Raw genomic sequence first — 17,002 nt, 5'->3', positions numbered from 1 at the left:
ATTGGAAAATTTAGATATCATGAGATCAATGTCTTAAACGTCTTAATGATACAAAAATAGAGTGCTTAAGTCATGTCATCAAGAATAAATACTTTTTGGCCTGCTATACCAGCTGGCACCCCAAGTCAATGTACATGTCTATCATATTCTGTTCAAAGAGTTAATAACCAAACACTTTCTCTAAGTTTACATAGATCTATTGCAATTCTGATAGTCTAGTCCTTCCCTTGGTGCACCACTGACAGAACAAAGAGAGAGTAATTTCTTTGCTACTACTAACTGGAAATGCTAAAAAGTACTTGTTGTTTGTATGAATCATGGACAATATAAAACTGACAGGATTTCAGTTTTCAACATCGCTATCATGAGTGAAAAACAACCACCTTTGTAAAATCCAGCGTTATTTGTACATATATTAAAGTTCATACACACTATTTCGCAGTCTAATTTTTATACTAAACTTGGGTAACATATCAAACAAATACACTTCAGGTAAACATATAAAATCCTAAGCACAGACAACTTCAATACAATATAATTATTGATTATAATTATTGATTGAAGCATTTGCTGGTCAATAATAATAATAAGGCTAAGTTATGAATACTGACCGGCAAGCTATTCAATAAGTGGTATAATAATAATCACTGTTATTCTCAAATATTAGACATGTCATAAAACACAAACTATGGACCAGATATTTATGTAAGAAGTCATGTAATATTACTAATGATTATTAATATTATAACTGGTACACACATTAAAACATTTTATCAGATCAGTAAGAGGTAAAAGGGTAATACAGTCATAACTTAAATGAAAATAATAACTAGAATGCCAACGATGTATATATATAAACTGTCAATAAAAGATGTTTAAAATGTTTCTAGATTGTGTTCAATGTTTTAATTTGATAGTATTTCACACAAGAATTCTGTTTCCCAGGCTAGTTGTTAAATATTTGGTTCATTCTTCTCGCAGAAAGTATGTTTAATTTCCAACATTTGACCAAAAATTCTCTCCATCTTTTTACATCTTCCAACCAAAACTTTTAGTAAATATTATGTCAACCATACCATTTAAAACACAAAGCAATATGTTTAAATTAAGTCCCTTTCTTCTGAAATGGAATTTATTCATAATTTATTTTGATACAAAAATAAGTGTCCCTTAGTTTCAAAAGATTCCATTATTTCTATCACTACAATTATTTTGACAGCTCATGCAGCAGATTGAGAAGTATATAAGGATTATGTACAGTGACCTTTACAAATATGTGTATGTAATATACTGATGCTAGTATCTTGGTCATCATTCATCTAAAGTAGACTAATGAGTTTGATTACTCTTAAAATTACAACAGAAATGTTTGTTCCAATAAAACAAACATGTCCCAGTTTGTATTGTCTATTGACCTGCAGTTTAAAAACATGGGACATGCCTGTTTCTCAGTTTAAAAAAATCTAAATGTTACATTTATAAGTATATACCTACTGTTTCATGTATCTAAACTGTAACATTATATCAAAGTTAACAGAATATTGTGCTCAACAACAAAATTTATAACAATAAATCAATCTCATAAGTTTTCCATGGCAAAATGCTCGAAACACTTTCTAAATGTGCTGTGTTATGAAAAATATTTTAAGATCAAATGTACATGTAGAACTGAAGTTTTATGTGTTAAAATTTGGAAGTGTAAATTGACATAATTGGAGGTTATATGGTGGACAAGTGCCAGGTCAGGATTCGAACCTGAGACCTCCCCATGACATTGTACTTCTATGTCTGGGGTGCTCTAACCAACTGAGCTACCTGTCACCGACTGTCCTCACCGAGAAATAGATTCTGAGATTTTTTAAATTACGAAGCAAGCTGAGAAATCTTTATTGAATATGATTTTTACTACTAGTATTCGAAAATCATATAAACTCGTACTAATTATAAATTGTTTATTCAAATTTGTATAGAAAAAATATCAATTAACAAAACAAGAATACAATACAAGAAAACAAAGTGTGTGTCTGGTATTTAGCCTTTTCGGTCTGGACCATTTCTGACTAGACTGTACATTAAACCTTACTGGACTACAACGATCTGATACTTTGGAAATTAGTCCTGCAATTTTTTTTTAAATAATGTATGAATGACATTATTACAATTTATAGTGATACTGAAAATTGGTGCGTTCAATACTTTTGTACATTCTTTTAGTGAAATGGTGTACATGTACAGCTCAGTAGGTAGCGCGTTGATATACGGATTGAGGGGTCGTGAGTTCCATCTTCGGGCGGGATGTATGTTTTCCGTGACTATTTGATAAACAATATTGTGTCTCAAATAGTAGTCCTCCACCTCCTATTCATCTGTTCATGAGGGTAAGTTGGCAGTTACTTGTGGAGAACAGGTTTGTACTGGTACAGAATCCAGGAACACTGGTTAGGTTAACTATCAGCCGTTACATGACTGAAACACATTTGATAAACGGTGTTAAACCCAAAACAAACAAACAAAAACAGTACAGAAATAGACATGTTGTATTTTGCAGGTAAACAAGCTACACGATGCCGTTTTTCATGTATGAATCGATTTGCAAAACTGCAGATAACTTACATTCATCATTTTAAATGATACTAGAATGGATACACTAGAATTAATCATACTCTGGAAACAGCAATGGTGAATATTCAAATAAAAATGCAAAGCACACTTTCACTTCCTTGTGTACGACTCCATGTTGAAAATAGTTCTTACCCATAATGCCCCGAGCGACAGTATACAGGTCAGTGGGACAGTATGAAAGCGCTACCGTAGTGTACACAATGCGCTAAAATTCAAATGGATTGAGGGGTCGTGAGTTCCATCTTCGGGCGGGATGTATGTTCTCCGTGACTATTTGATAAACAATATTGTGTCTCAAATAGTAGTCCTCCACCTCCTATTCATCTGTTCATGAGGGTAAGTTGGCAGTTACTTGTGGAGAACAGGTTTGTACTGGTACAGAATCCAGGAACACTGGTTAGGTAAACTATCAGCCGTTACATGACTGAAACACATTTGATAAACGGTGTTAAACCCAAAACAAACAAACAAAAACAGTATTGTTGTATTTTGCAGGTAAACAAGCTAAACGATGCCGTTTTTCATGTATGAATCGATTTGCAAAACTGCAGATAACTTACATTCTTCATTTTAAATGATACTAGAATGGATACACTAGAATTAATCATACTCTGGAAACAACGATGGTGAATATTCAACTAAAAATGCAAAGCACACTTTCACTTCCTTGTTTACGACTCCATGTTGAAAATAGTTCTTACCCATAATGCCCCGAGCGAAAGTATACAGGTCAGTGGGACAGTATGAAAGCGCTACCGTAGTGTACACAATGAGCTAAAATTCAAATGATCGGGATTGAAAATCCATCTACCGGTTCTATGAAGCAATTTTAGCACGAAATAGGAAAATACCGTACCTTCCGCTCATCTTCCTGTCTTTGAAATCATTGATTTGAACGTAACGGCATTTCATGTCGTTGCAGTTTATCTGCAAAGCCTCTATCAAACTAAACATAATCTGTTAATACAGTTACAAAATGTCTTTGTTTTTGACAGTACAGAATACCATTGAGTTAGGTACATAGATGATAGTAACAATTATCATTATTCGTAAAATAACGATTGAAAATTGATTGAAAATAAAAAGAAATTATGGGTTCCAAGTGATTCTCGTTGTACTAAGACTGAACTCATTCTGTCAAAAACTCCGCGAAAATATCTCTCACAACTGTAGATATTCATTCATTTTCTGCTCGTTTGTAATATACAGGAAGGAACATTTTATGGTGAAGGTAGCTATCAACTTAGTTCTTGTGAATCTATTTGAATTGCTTTACTAGTATTCTATAAATTGCTGCCCAGTAGCCAATGCTCAATTGCTCATACAATATGATCATTAAACAACCAGAAATTTTAAAGCAAGCGTGCAAAATATGCTAAATTTGTCAGAACGCCTAATGCGTTACTTTAGCGGTGAATCGGTCAAAAATGAATCAATAATTAGCTGAAGTACCTATTTAAATGTCTGTATGTGAAATTTTGTGTAAATACATGCATTATTAACAAAATAGTAATACAATAAAAACTGACCGATTACGAATTTTGTTGAGTGTATGTTTCATGAAATCAAGAATAAAGTAATCAAATGTAAAATATCTAAATACAAAAGTACAGAAACAAATGTTTTTGCTATGATATCAAGGTGTTGTTTTTTGTTCTGATCAACACGGCGCACAATAAGGTTGTCTCTCAAATGTTGTTCATCAAGACAGAATCTAACAGAAGAAACCAATTATTTCAAGAAACATTGAAAAAAAAACCTAATTATCTTGAGCAGTTAAAAGCAACTTTACTGGTATTAGAACTGTAGTCAATTATCTTGGTATACGATGATAACCATGAGCAAGTTCTACGGCACCCCATAGAAATGATAATTGGTTTTTATTCTTGTTAACGAAGTATAAATCTTTAACTTTTATTAAAATATAACGAAAGACTTACCTTGCTTCCTTACGAAATTCCCTGTAAAGTGGGAATGTCTGTCACGGGCACCCGTCGCTGAAGATATTACGACCCTGTTGTGCAATATCAGAAAGGTTTGGATACGAGAAATTGAAAAACAACTCATGATGTCATAGGGGATGTAAGCAACGGTCCGTTGCTAAGGAGGGGTCGTAAGTCATTACTAAATATAAAGCCGTTGCGCAATTCCTTTGATGATGCCGTCAATAGGTCCGAGCAATGCTAAATTTAATGTTTTCCTTTGTTTTTGTTTTTTTATTCGTTTTTGTTTGTTTACGCTGCACTGCGTAGTTATGACTGTTTCCAGTCAAACTAATCAATCGTAGGCCCAGCGAAATTTGAAATTTGAGACCCGTTCCCGAGTACAGGTCGATGCCTGGATGTATTCCAAAGAAGTAGATCTATATGATGTAATAAAAAGGGGACCTTAATTCAAGGCCCGGGTGTTAGTTTTGGAACATGTCTGGATGTTGGCTGGAGTATTTTTTATTATTTTTGCAATGTTTTAATTGTTGTTTCCCCCTGAATTTTGTCTAAATTGCCAAAATGTTGAATAGATTATCAAATGATATATAATTAACTTTATTAAGGTTTAGGTCCATGTTTCGGAGAAAAAAGTTCAAACGTCATCAAATCATAGAAAGAAAGCATTGTTTTACTTGAAAATATAGCAGCATATAAAATATTTATATTATTGTACAAAACCATTGTCAATGTATTCATATATATATTGAATTCCGGAAAGGGACTACATGAAGGCGCCACACTTCTGGACAGTCCAGCGCCTTTGAAACTCACCATTTTTAAAGGAAACTGTTACATGTCTTCGTTTTGATGCATTTGCAACATCGTGCGAGTATTAAAACTTTACATAACTAGGTAAAACATCGTTTTGACAATTGTTTACATTATTTCTTTACAAATGACATCCTTATTTAAAGGGGGACAACTCATTTAGAATATTTTAAGTATCCAAATTTCGTGGGACAGAACAGTAAAACATGTATTGGACAGATAAGTTGTGTGTCAAGATGCTGTTCATTCGCTAAAAAGATCTGTTGTTTTGTGATATACTGCTAAATCTTAAACAATTTCATCCGGAGTAAGACCCGCGATTACCTTTCTTACTTACACTGATGAAACGCCAGGACAGAACTGCCACTACCCATGAACTATGTCTATACTCTACTGCTTTATTTTATTAACCTTAAAATTTAAAAACTTTAAAACTTTAAAAACACCTTTAATAAAAGCCATTTATATACGTTCGATTGTTGTCAGTATACAGGTTATTTATAGATTACACGCCACGCCTACTGCATAATTGTGTCATATCGATAAATTGCTTACTCCATGTACTCTAAAACATTCAATGTATTTTAACGATACCGTTTTACTCTATGTTTTTGAATTGCTGTCATTTTGTCATTTTTTAATGTTTTTCAGATCTGTTTTTTTGCACTTTCTAGCCTAAAGTCTAAATTTAATGATTATACCAGTATTAATTACTTTACTTATTATGTAAAAAAGTAATTTACGATCGCGTTGTATGAAATTTAACAGTTGATTTTATCAAAATTCGACGTTTTCTATAAAAAATTTCTTATTTTTATGTTAGTAGCGTACTAAAAATCTCAAGTATTCTAGCTATGTATGTTCTTTAGCGATACTGAAACTTTGAAGCAAAACTATGAACTAATAAATGTTTTACATGCGAATCCTGTGTACGTGACGTCTAAATTACGCGTGATAGTTTTTACCTAAGATTTACCTGTTTACCTGTTGTTTGTTTGTCATTGTCTGTCGCCGTCTGTATGTTTACTGATCATCATCACTACTGGATATCCCTATGGTGGCGTCTTTCTTGTACCTGTTTTCTCGGACTGGGCGTTGTTTATGCCACCATAGGTCCCTACTACATATATACACTGCTGGCCTAACTTTAATTAAACAGAATACATGTATTTGATATTTCCTTTATCATGATTTTATTATCTTTGTTCTTATATTATTAACCTTGAATTTAACTTGTTTAAAATTTGGTTAAGATTGGTAAAATTTGATAAAAGTTTGATAAAATTGGTAAAATCAGAATCGGCCTTTGTCGAAAAACGAAAACACAAAGACTTTTGTTTCTGATTTTTATTATGCCAAAAGGTTTAAAATTTTATTTTAGAATTATATTAAAACTAATTGGATAAAATCAGGTGACTATCCTTACCGAAAATATAAAGAGTGTGCAATGATATGCCCCCTGGTTTTTTAAAATTATAGTCTAAAATTAGCCTTAATATGGCTTAAAATTAAGTATAATTATGTTTAAAATTAAAATATTCTAAAAGTTTTTAAATGATGATAAAGTTTTAGGCCTTTTAACTATGTATTATAGAACATTATAAATAAACCATGTATATATACATTTAACTGAACTAAAATTATAAGGTAAAATAATAAAATTTATAATAATTAAACCTCTTTCGGGCTTTTCTTTGGTATGTTTCATAGACAATCAGCTCCTGATACTATGTTATTTTTAAATTGCTATTCACGATATTAATGTTTTCCAATCTTTACCTGCTTATTTATATAGGAGAGATCGTGTTTGTACACAAATCCGTCAGTGATGTTTTTCTAACTGCTTAATTTTTCTTAAAACATAAATAATATCAATAATTTTTTGATCAATGGAAAGGGTATAAAACAAGCAATTTATTCATAACTTTTAATTATTATTTCGAAATAAAATGGATTAATTAAAAACGCTTAACTTACAATGTTTTTCTAAAAGTTTGGAGCATCGCTACGCCGCTATTCAAATCATATGTCATTTAAAACGGTAATTTATTTTCAAAAGATATTTCAATAAGAAAATATGAAAATCGTAAGCCTTTCAAAACTTTTTGAATTTTTAAAATCCATAAATGAACGAAAAAGTTATTAAAAAATAAAAATTCCGATCCCATACACAAACGATGTAAAAATATTTTGTTTTACCCACCGCCAGATAAACAGGTGTTGATGCGTGACGTCAGGGCGATCTCTCCTATAGGCTGATCACTACCAAATAGAATGTAAGCCTCCGCAGGTCTAGTCCAAAGTAGACAAAGTAGTCCAAATATAAATAGTACTAATCTTTTTACCTTTCCTAGTGCATTTTCTCGACAGCAGCGTGCTTACTTTTACCCTACCGCGTTTCAGTATGTATCACTTTGCATTCTTTTGAAATCGGCATGTTCCTATCGCATGCTAGGTAAAAATGGCGGCGTAAGAATTTAATGTCTCGAAAAGAGAAATTGAAAGAAGAGAAAAGTAGTAAATTCAGCGGGTTGTATTTAACGAACTGTTGTTTTCTTATATAAAAGTTAACACCCCCTTTTCTTTTTGTTTTTGTAAAGTAGCGATCTAGTTCTTTATGGGAATATAAGTCTCTGAAAATCTGTTATGCTAGAAAGTGTCGAAAAACCGTTATGAAGTAAGTGGGTTTTATATGAAATAAAGAACAGCTGGATTTAGTGGTGTTCAGCCTATATAATTTGCCCGGATAACGGAAAACATACATTATTCTGCTCAATGAGCGGAAGTAAAACGTAATGTTCTACTGCGCAGTCGTGAAGTTTATTTTTAGACTGTGGGATACCACCATACTTATGGTAAACAAGGTAAGTCTGTTATATGCGATAACCCGCCGTTAAATTACAAAATGTAATAATGTGTTGGATACAAAGAAACAGTTTAGAAAGAAACCGAAACTTGACATATCTACAGTAGAATAAATTATATGTAATATCAGGAATAATTTATGTCCCTGGTAATACCAGGGTCACCCAAGAAAGACCCTGGTAATACCGAATTCTACATTTTGCCTTTATTTGTTTGATAATATATAATGAAAAGTTGATATACTATATCGCTATGAAAAATATAAACAAATTATCTTGTAAACTTTAAATGATCATTGTACTTTCGGTTTTGTATTTTGTGATATATCGTATTCAGCTTGATTACTTCCCTGTACAGTCTTGGAGTGGAGCCATGGAGCGAGATTTTGGAGTGACCTTGGAGTGAAAAAAGGGAGTGAGATTTTGGAGTCAAAATTTTATGTTTCGTTTTATTTTCATATCGGATATATTGATTACATGATGAAGGTCATAAAGAAGGAAAGTGGTGGAATTAGAATGTTGTTGGAAATAGCGAAGCTACTGATGATGATGATGATGATGATTATTATTATTATTATTATTATTATGATAGTTTTTGTAGCGTTTTTTATGATGATGTTTATGCGAAGTATGCCGATATTACCTTTGTCAATGTATTTATAATGCTGCTGATGAAAATGCAGCTTGGGTACTCCTTTATCACCGATCTATTTACCATGTCTTCTGATCAGAAAAATTCTTCAAAGATAACAGCAATAATAAATAAAGTTTGCTCTTGCTATGGAAAAAGGACCATTAGAAGGTTTTTAGGTCAATAGTTTTGTCATTTCCCACACATTTTAGTTGTTACACCTGCAAATTGTTTCTTAAGTGTGTGCCTTATAAAATCCATTCATTATGTTATTCTTTATGCTTTGACACATTGAAGAGTCACAGAAACTTGGAAAACATTATTTTAATCAATGTCATCATCATCATCATCACCACCACCACCACTATCATCACAACCACAAGAATCATCACCATCTACATTTTTATCACCACTACTACTATCATCAGCACCACCACTATCAACACAACCATAACGACAATTATCATCATTACAAACACTTATCACCAACAGCACCACCATCATCAAGATCATCATCACCAGCATCATCATCAACATTATCATCCTCATCACCAACACCATCAACATCGTCACCAAAAACAAAAACAACAGATAATCATCGTTATCATTACCATTGTAATCATCATCACAATTACCACTGTCATCATCATAACTATTATCAATATCAGCATCATCACTATCATCATCATCTGTCATTACATCATCATTATCATGACAATTTTTTTCCTTAAGAGTGTTCAATTATTTTGTCTGTCACGGGTGCTAAATTGGTTCTCATGAAAATATTGCCCATAGACAACATAATTCAACTACTTTAGTGCAGAAAAGTGGATATATCTTTGAGCTAGTCCATTTGAGTGAGGAATATAAAATCAGTACACACAGTAAAGATAAGTTTTACAACATTACATTACTGAATTATACAAATGTCTCATTTGTGGTAGAGTGAATCAAATTTCTTAAAAGATGCTATTAAGACACATTGCATTTACTGTTTTACAGAAGGATAAAAACATGAAGAGAAAACGCCAAATGGCGGAGCAAACCAAGAATTCATACGCAGTCCTGCCTCGTAATTGTGTGCCACCGACGGCAAGCTTATCTTCCACTATCAGTACAGACGCGGGTCCACGGGCTAACGGCAAGCTTGTAAGCATCATTACGCTATTTGCCAAAATTTACATTAAATTATCCTTCTCTGCATTGGTAGACAAATATCATTTTATGTGTCCTTTAATTCAGAAAATATCACACTTAAAAACAACATTTATTTTTCATTATTACATATGCTATTACTTTCTTTAAAAAATCGGACAGGTTCCAAAACATAAAGTTAAAAGAATAAAAGCTGATGAAAGCAACGTTGGTGTAAACAAGAAACCAAGAACGTCGCCCTCAACAAAAACTGGTACAAAGTCTAGTAATGTGAAAACTGAAGAGATACGTGAAGGAAAATCACAGGTAAAGTTTACTGAGTGGAAACCAAATATAATGTATGAAATAAATAATATGAATATAAACAAAAGTGTCAGTTTGAATTACCTAGCGACATCGTGTAATGTACTGCTATCTATGAAATTATTAGTAGATTAGATCATCGTCTGACATTGACAGAAGTTTAATATTACTTTCCATATTCAATACTTTTATCAAGTTCAGCATTTATTTCTGTGTTGCTTTTAGACATACATCGTATTTGTCTTAACCATAAACCTGTTAAAACGCCTCGGATGTCTTTGTGTTTTTGTGTAACCATATATTAATCATTAACTTGTACACTTGAAGAAGCTGAAGTCTTCGACCGTGGCTTTTCATTGTCTTTTGTATATATTGCAAGTCTTGTCTCACCTTAATATAAATTAATTAGATATAATTAATTGCACTGTGATGTGCTCTATTATTCTGTATGCCAATAAAAAACAAGTTGCATGTTAGGCGTAAGCAAATGGCAAGGTTTCGGTGATATTCGGTGATATGCGATGAATAAATTTAAGATAACGAATCAGTTGTAACCTGATTACAGAAAAAACACATGAAGAGAAAACGCAAAACCGGGAAGCCAGCAAAGGCTTGGTACGTAGTCCTGCCCTCGATGAATGCAGAAGTCGACCCACGGACCAGTGACAAACTTGTAAGTATCATAGCTATAATCATATACCAAAATTTACGTTAAATTATCTTGCTTTTACTGTTCTATTCATCATTTGTAGACACACCTCCATGTCCGAGTGGTTAAGGTCGCTAGCTTTAAGGAGGTAGGTAACCTTGTTACCAGGGTAAATTCAAATTAGTTTAACCGCAGCAGTTTATTTTTTATTTCATGTAATTTAATGTTTTAACTGCTAAAATCTCAATTTCGTTTATCTCTGTCCCTTCAAGTACATTTTTATCCAGGTTTGAAGTGAATGACCCTCCAAAGGTATTAAATATTGAAAGAAGAAGGAAAATACGGATATTTAACACTTTTCAGTGTATTTTGGTTTCAACGGAAATTGAAAAATAGGTATTACAAATCAAACTGCCCAGTTTTTATTTGAAATGGCCGTCATAAGTAACCTTTCACCCAATTATATTCCCAGAAACATTAGTTACCATCTTCCATTTTCTTACATTCCGCCTAACATTTCAATATAACTACATAAAAGAAGCAAAATATTGATATTTGTTCATAGCGAAAATGCACAGAATTACGTACTTGCGCGGTAACTGACACGTAATGTCATGACGTCAGTGACGTCATCTTAAGGCAACAATGTTTTGAAGCGTTTCTGCGGCAATATATTCATTATTTCTGCATTATTAAACCATTAAGCATCAGATCGGAGACAGATTCATGTTTTTATTTCTCAGAAGAATGGATATACTAATACATTTAGTTTGTCGTAAACAAGTCGTAAATCGTCATGTTAGCTTCCGGTTGGGCATGCGCACATACAAATATAAAGGTAACCTACCTCCTTAAATCAATCGCCGTCACCGATGTGGGTTCCAGCCTTACTTGTGGCGTTGAAATCTTCATGTGAAGAAGCTACCCAGGTGCATGTGATGAAATAATGCACGGAGGGACAGGTGGGGTATTCCTCCACATCAAGGCTGGAAAATCGCCATAGGACCTGTAAATGTGTCGGTGCGACGTTAAACTCAACACAAATAAGAGCTTTTTCACTATTACAAATTAAGGCGTTCCTTTTCCAAATAAAAATGGGTTGTTGTTTCATTCTTTGTGGGAGCTGTAGCATTAGACAAGGTACGTGACAGTCGCTTTAAGAAAATACAGTTTAGGACAAACAGAATAGGAGAATTATTGTAAACTACTAGTATTTGTTAAGTACATATGCATAAAAAGATCATTTTAACCTGTCAGTTACTGCACAATCAAATAAGCGGTGTCGCTAAAACACTGCTGCCTATTTCGGAATTTGAATCAAGGTCATTGAGTGCATACGTTGATGGTCTTGTGGTTTTTGGGTTTCATGCATAGAGTTTTTAATGGACTAAGTAATGTCTGGCGCTCATTAACTCGTTTATACTCCTCCCCAATGTTTATACTCCTCTCCAATGTTTATACTCCTCTCCAATGTTGATTTTATCGCTGAACGTTCTACGGCTGTTTACATTTGTCATGTGTCTTTGTGTTTCTTTGTTACTTCGGTGTTTTTGTTTTTGCAATGATTCGCATATTTGTTGGTTTGTAAGCAGGAGCTCAGTATGTTTGCACGTGCACACATTTACTCGTTCCCCTTTTTCAATATGGAGTGATGTATGGGCGGCCGTTTTTATTAATGTGGATTTTTCCATTTTTTGTCTTGTGTTCTTATTAAAAATAAATGAATTAAGATTTTCAAAAGGATTTTCAGAACAATTTGTATAATTTTTGACGTATTGAAAACGTGATATATAACAACATCTACATTTTATTATTGCTGTAATTATTGTTGAATTGTTGTAAATAATAGAACTGGGTCATGTATGGCTGATTTGCGTTAATTACATTGATTGCTGAAGCCAAGTATGACACGTTATGTTATATACAAGAGTTAAAGGGAACCACATATTTGTAAAACACTATGTACCAATCAGAAACAAATTCTGTAAATATCACCAATATAAACGCACTTTTGCTAGGGTATAGATAATAGGTAGATAGATGATAGTGAATTCGTGTTGTATCCAGCGACTGATGTAGATGCATCGAGGAATAATGATTTATCCCAGTACCTTGATGCGAAAGCTATTGCAGCTAAGCTGTCAGGGCGGATGAATTATTTAATAGAAGACATTTCACATTAACAGAGCAGTCTTAGGGCCAGCGCATAGAAGTTTTACCTTTACGGTAGATGAATGCTGTAGACGATACCATATATAGGCTGAGTATCGGAAAGCTGAGACAGAGACATATAGTTTAGTAATCTACTGGGACAGTAAGTGAGTTCCAGCTTACAGACGAGGCTCAGCGTTATTTGGCGAAGTGGTTATACCTATATGGTAACTGGATGTTATATATGATAGCATATAGCCGCTGAGTATCCAGGAACTGCGTTACAGCTTCAGTTAAGACTCGTAAGACAGTGACTCAACAAAAGGACCAGTCAAGCATATAACCTCCAGCCTACAGGAGTTTGAACTGAAAATCATTAGTTGTACTTTGTTAGTCTATAACATCGAGTGATTTGCCTGATCCGTGAAATTATAAATTTATGTCATTTCACTACTCGTCACTAATATATGCAACTTCATTGTTCACTATTTGTTAACACTTTATGCAACTCCCTTGTTCGCAACCTGTCGCAAATAAACTTTACTGTCCACTACTTTTATTTTATATATGCAACTTCATTGTTCACTACTTTTCATTTTCATATGCAACTTCATTGTTTACTACTTTTCATTTATATATGCAACATCATTGTCCACTACTTTTCATTTATATATGCAACTTCATTGTCCACTACTTTTCATTTATATATGCAACTTCATTCTCCACTACTTTTCATTTATACATGCAACTTCATTGTTCACTACTTTCCATTTATATGTGCAACTTCATTCTCCACTACTTTTCATTTATATATGCAACTTCATTCTCCACTACTTTTCATTTATACATGCAACTTCATTGTTCACTACTTTCCATTTATATGTGCAACTTCATTCTCCACTACTTTTCATTTATATATGCAACTTCATTCTCCACTACTTTTCATTTATATGTGCTACTTCATTCTCCACTACTTTTCATTTGTAACTTCATTGTTCACTGCTTACCACTCATCCGATGCACCCATTATTACATATGCGTTTATTTAGTGGTATTTTATTTCAAACAGGTTCCAAAAATTAAAGTCAAAAGAATTAAACTTGATGAAAGCAAAGATGGAGTGAACAAGGAGCCAAAAGCCTTGCCCCCTACATCAACAGGTACCAAGTCATGTGATGCAAACTCTGAAAATAAAACTGAAGAAAAGTATCAGGTAAGTAAACATAGTATACAATGTATATGTTTTAATGATACAAAGGTTAACTATGTCGTAAAATATACAAACTAACTAAGACAAGAAGTTAAGTTTCTGTTTGAATTATATGATACGGCATTAGTCCCATAAGCGTTTATTAATTGACTCGAAATTAAGAGATACTAACCTAAAACTTTAAGTTAGAGTAATGCCTTTTTATTAGCAAAATTTGAACGTTTGTCATACTGGGTCACATTTGTTGACTCCTATAGTCGGTAAAAATGTAAAGTGGGTACAGCAAACTGCATATCCATACATTGTACTCAGTGTTTATGGATTTGAACATATTAAGCATACACAAATGTATGGCCTACCCTAGAGTTCCAGATTTTTTAGTTACCGGTACATAATTCGAACATTTGACTCAGTATCTGCAAAATTTAAAAGTCAATCCATCTATCGAAGGCAAAAATGTTAATTGGCTACCTTTATTGACTCGTAGAGAGTTCAAATGTAATAAAAAGTGCTAGTTCGATGTCATCTACCTACATATCCATATGTTATGCACCTTTCACTAATGCTCTTCCATATCAATGTGCTTAATTTATAGGAATTGGTTTATGATAAAGAAATGATGCGAGACGTAAAGGATCGTCTTACGTTGTATGACCAACAGTTGAGACTGAGAAAATTGAGTTTTGTGTATTTCAGAGATCTGATATATGTCAAACTTGTTGCAACAGAGAGAGCCAGCCTTTATATGAATCGTCTACAGAGACACGACGAGAAGCCATTGAGCGTTGTATTTGTAAATTGGTACACAGTGCTTCATGTAACGACCTTAATTGTTTATTTTCCGACTGCCACAAGATGAAACTAGTTATTGCACATACTAGATCATGTCGCAAGAAGCACACACAGTCTTGTCCTATATGTAAGCAACTTATTGCGCTGTGCTGTTATCATGCGAAACATTGTGCTGAACTAATTTGCTCAGTGCCATTTTGTCTGCAAATTAAACACAAATTGCAAGTTAGGCGTGAGCAAGAGGCGCGGCTGGTACGTCAAAGAAAATTACAGCTTAGAAGAAAATGTGGATCTATTTTCTAAACGGACTGTTGACTGTAATGTTTATGAATTGATACTAGAGAAAAGAAGCATTAAGTAAATTATAAATAGAATGTTAAGTCTGTTTACATATATACTTATATAATATCTATTTTAAAAATCTTGTTACATCTATTGATATATTTTCTATATTGATAACTTGTTGAATTCGAATATTGCTTTTTATATGGGAAAAAATCTTTAAAAAAAAATTCTATATGTTGAAATGGGATGTTTCCACACATAAATTGCGGAACGAAACTAATTTAGCTTATTGTGTTTTACAAAAAAACAAAGCTGCTTTGGTTTTGGGAACTATTCTGTTTGCAGTTGTAAACAAGTAAAGTATTTTTTGTACAATTTGGCTCGTTTAAAAAATTTGGGCATGCGATAACTTTATAATGACCCTTGTGACCTATATTTTCATGGGTTGTTTTGAATCAAAATTGGTCAATGATTGACATAGGCATATTTAACAGAAAATTAAACTGTAGAAATCGTCTTTAGATAATTTGAGGTTCGAATAATTTAATGTTCGAGATGACTTGAGATACGAATGGTTTGAGGTTCGAGCCTTTTATTAGAGCTAACATTGGTGTTTGTTTGAAAAAGTGATCAAATCAAATAACTTTTTAGAGGGTTGACTGACTATATCAAATTATCTAAAATTAGTGTATTTCTCTACTATGGTCATAACGAAACATACGTCTTTCACTGCAAACATTAACAGACAGAGAGAGAGAGAGAGAGAGAGAGAAAAGGGGGGGGGGAGAGATGTTAATTGATAACGAAACAATTACTTTGAAATTCATATCTTTCATTCTTCCTTCGTATAATGTGCATTGATATCTTGAAGATTAGCACAAATCTGTATCGTAACTTTTTTTACATATACTATGATCTCAGCACTAGTTCGTCTATTTCTAAAGGTAATTCTGCACGTACGGATCGAAAACAATTTTACAATGTACAACTATCAACATAAGAAAAATACAAAGTTGTTATTATAAATGTACGGACCTGATTGAAATTTATACGCAGGATGCATTTCTTTTCCGTCAGATGTCACGAAAAAGTTATATTCTTTCCCTAGAAGTGTGTAACATTTGCGGCAGATTTGTTTATTCCCGCAGATGTCACTATAGTTGCTGCATTAATGTTGACAATGTTTACTCGCCAATTAATTTCAATACAGGTTATAACAGGCTATTTCCCAGTAGGTTAAGCAAAGGTAAGCAATTTTCCCGTCCCCGTAGAGAGTACCGCTAGCTGTTATTTTTTACCATACTGTTCATGTCAAAACTGTAAAATGGTGTTCTCGTTTGGATATTAATATTTGAAAATTCAAACCGCGTTAAACACTTTTAAGCAATTTCATGATTTGTTTGCTGAGAAATGATATGCCTAATTCTAACAAATAAAGGACTAAACAAAACTTAGCATCTCTCCATATTTGCTCATTTAAACATGAATCTGTATCATCACTGTCATGATTACGTGCTCATTCTAAAATTAGACCGTGACAGATAATCATATTGTGTAATCGTTGTAGTTTGATAAATTATAAAA

At 33.1% G+C, this 17,002-nt stretch overlaps 1 protein-coding gene across 3 annotated transcripts; it reads left to right on the top strand.

Annotated features, from left to right (window-relative positions):
• The first annotated feature begins 2,801 nt into the window (after positions 1-2,801).
• LOC128551098 (uncharacterized) lies at positions 2,802-16,872 on the top strand. 3 transcript variants are annotated; one of them, XM_053531482.1, is made up of 6 exons: positions 2,802-2,958; positions 9,876-10,022; positions 10,191-10,334; positions 10,897-11,004; positions 14,201-14,344; positions 15,038-16,872. In XM_053531482.1, the coding sequence occupies exons 1-6, from the start codon at positions 2,953-2,955 to the stop codon at positions 15,434-15,436; spliced, it is 948 nt and encodes a 315-aa protein (XP_053387457.1). In that variant the 5' UTR covers positions 2,802-2,952; the 3' UTR covers positions 15,437-16,872. The 3 variants fall into 3 exon arrangements, with proteins under 3 accessions (XP_053387457.1, XP_053387456.1, XP_053387458.1); XM_053531481.1 differs by lacking the exon at positions 2,802-2,958 and adding an exon at positions 8,100-8,242; XM_053531483.1 differs by lacking the exon at positions 2,802-2,958 and adding an exon at positions 8,292-8,422.
• The last annotated feature ends 130 nt before the right edge of the window (positions 16,873-17,002 follow it).

The sequence above is a fragment of the Mercenaria mercenaria genome, chromosome 19, assembly GCF_021730395.1.
Source record: "Mercenaria mercenaria strain notata chromosome 19, MADL_Memer_1, whole genome shotgun sequence".
NCBI classification, from domain to species: domain Eukaryota; kingdom Metazoa; phylum Mollusca; class Bivalvia; order Venerida; family Veneridae; genus Mercenaria; species Mercenaria mercenaria.
Note: the sequence above shows the minus strand (reverse complement) of the source record. Positions and strands in the feature narration are given on the sequence as shown.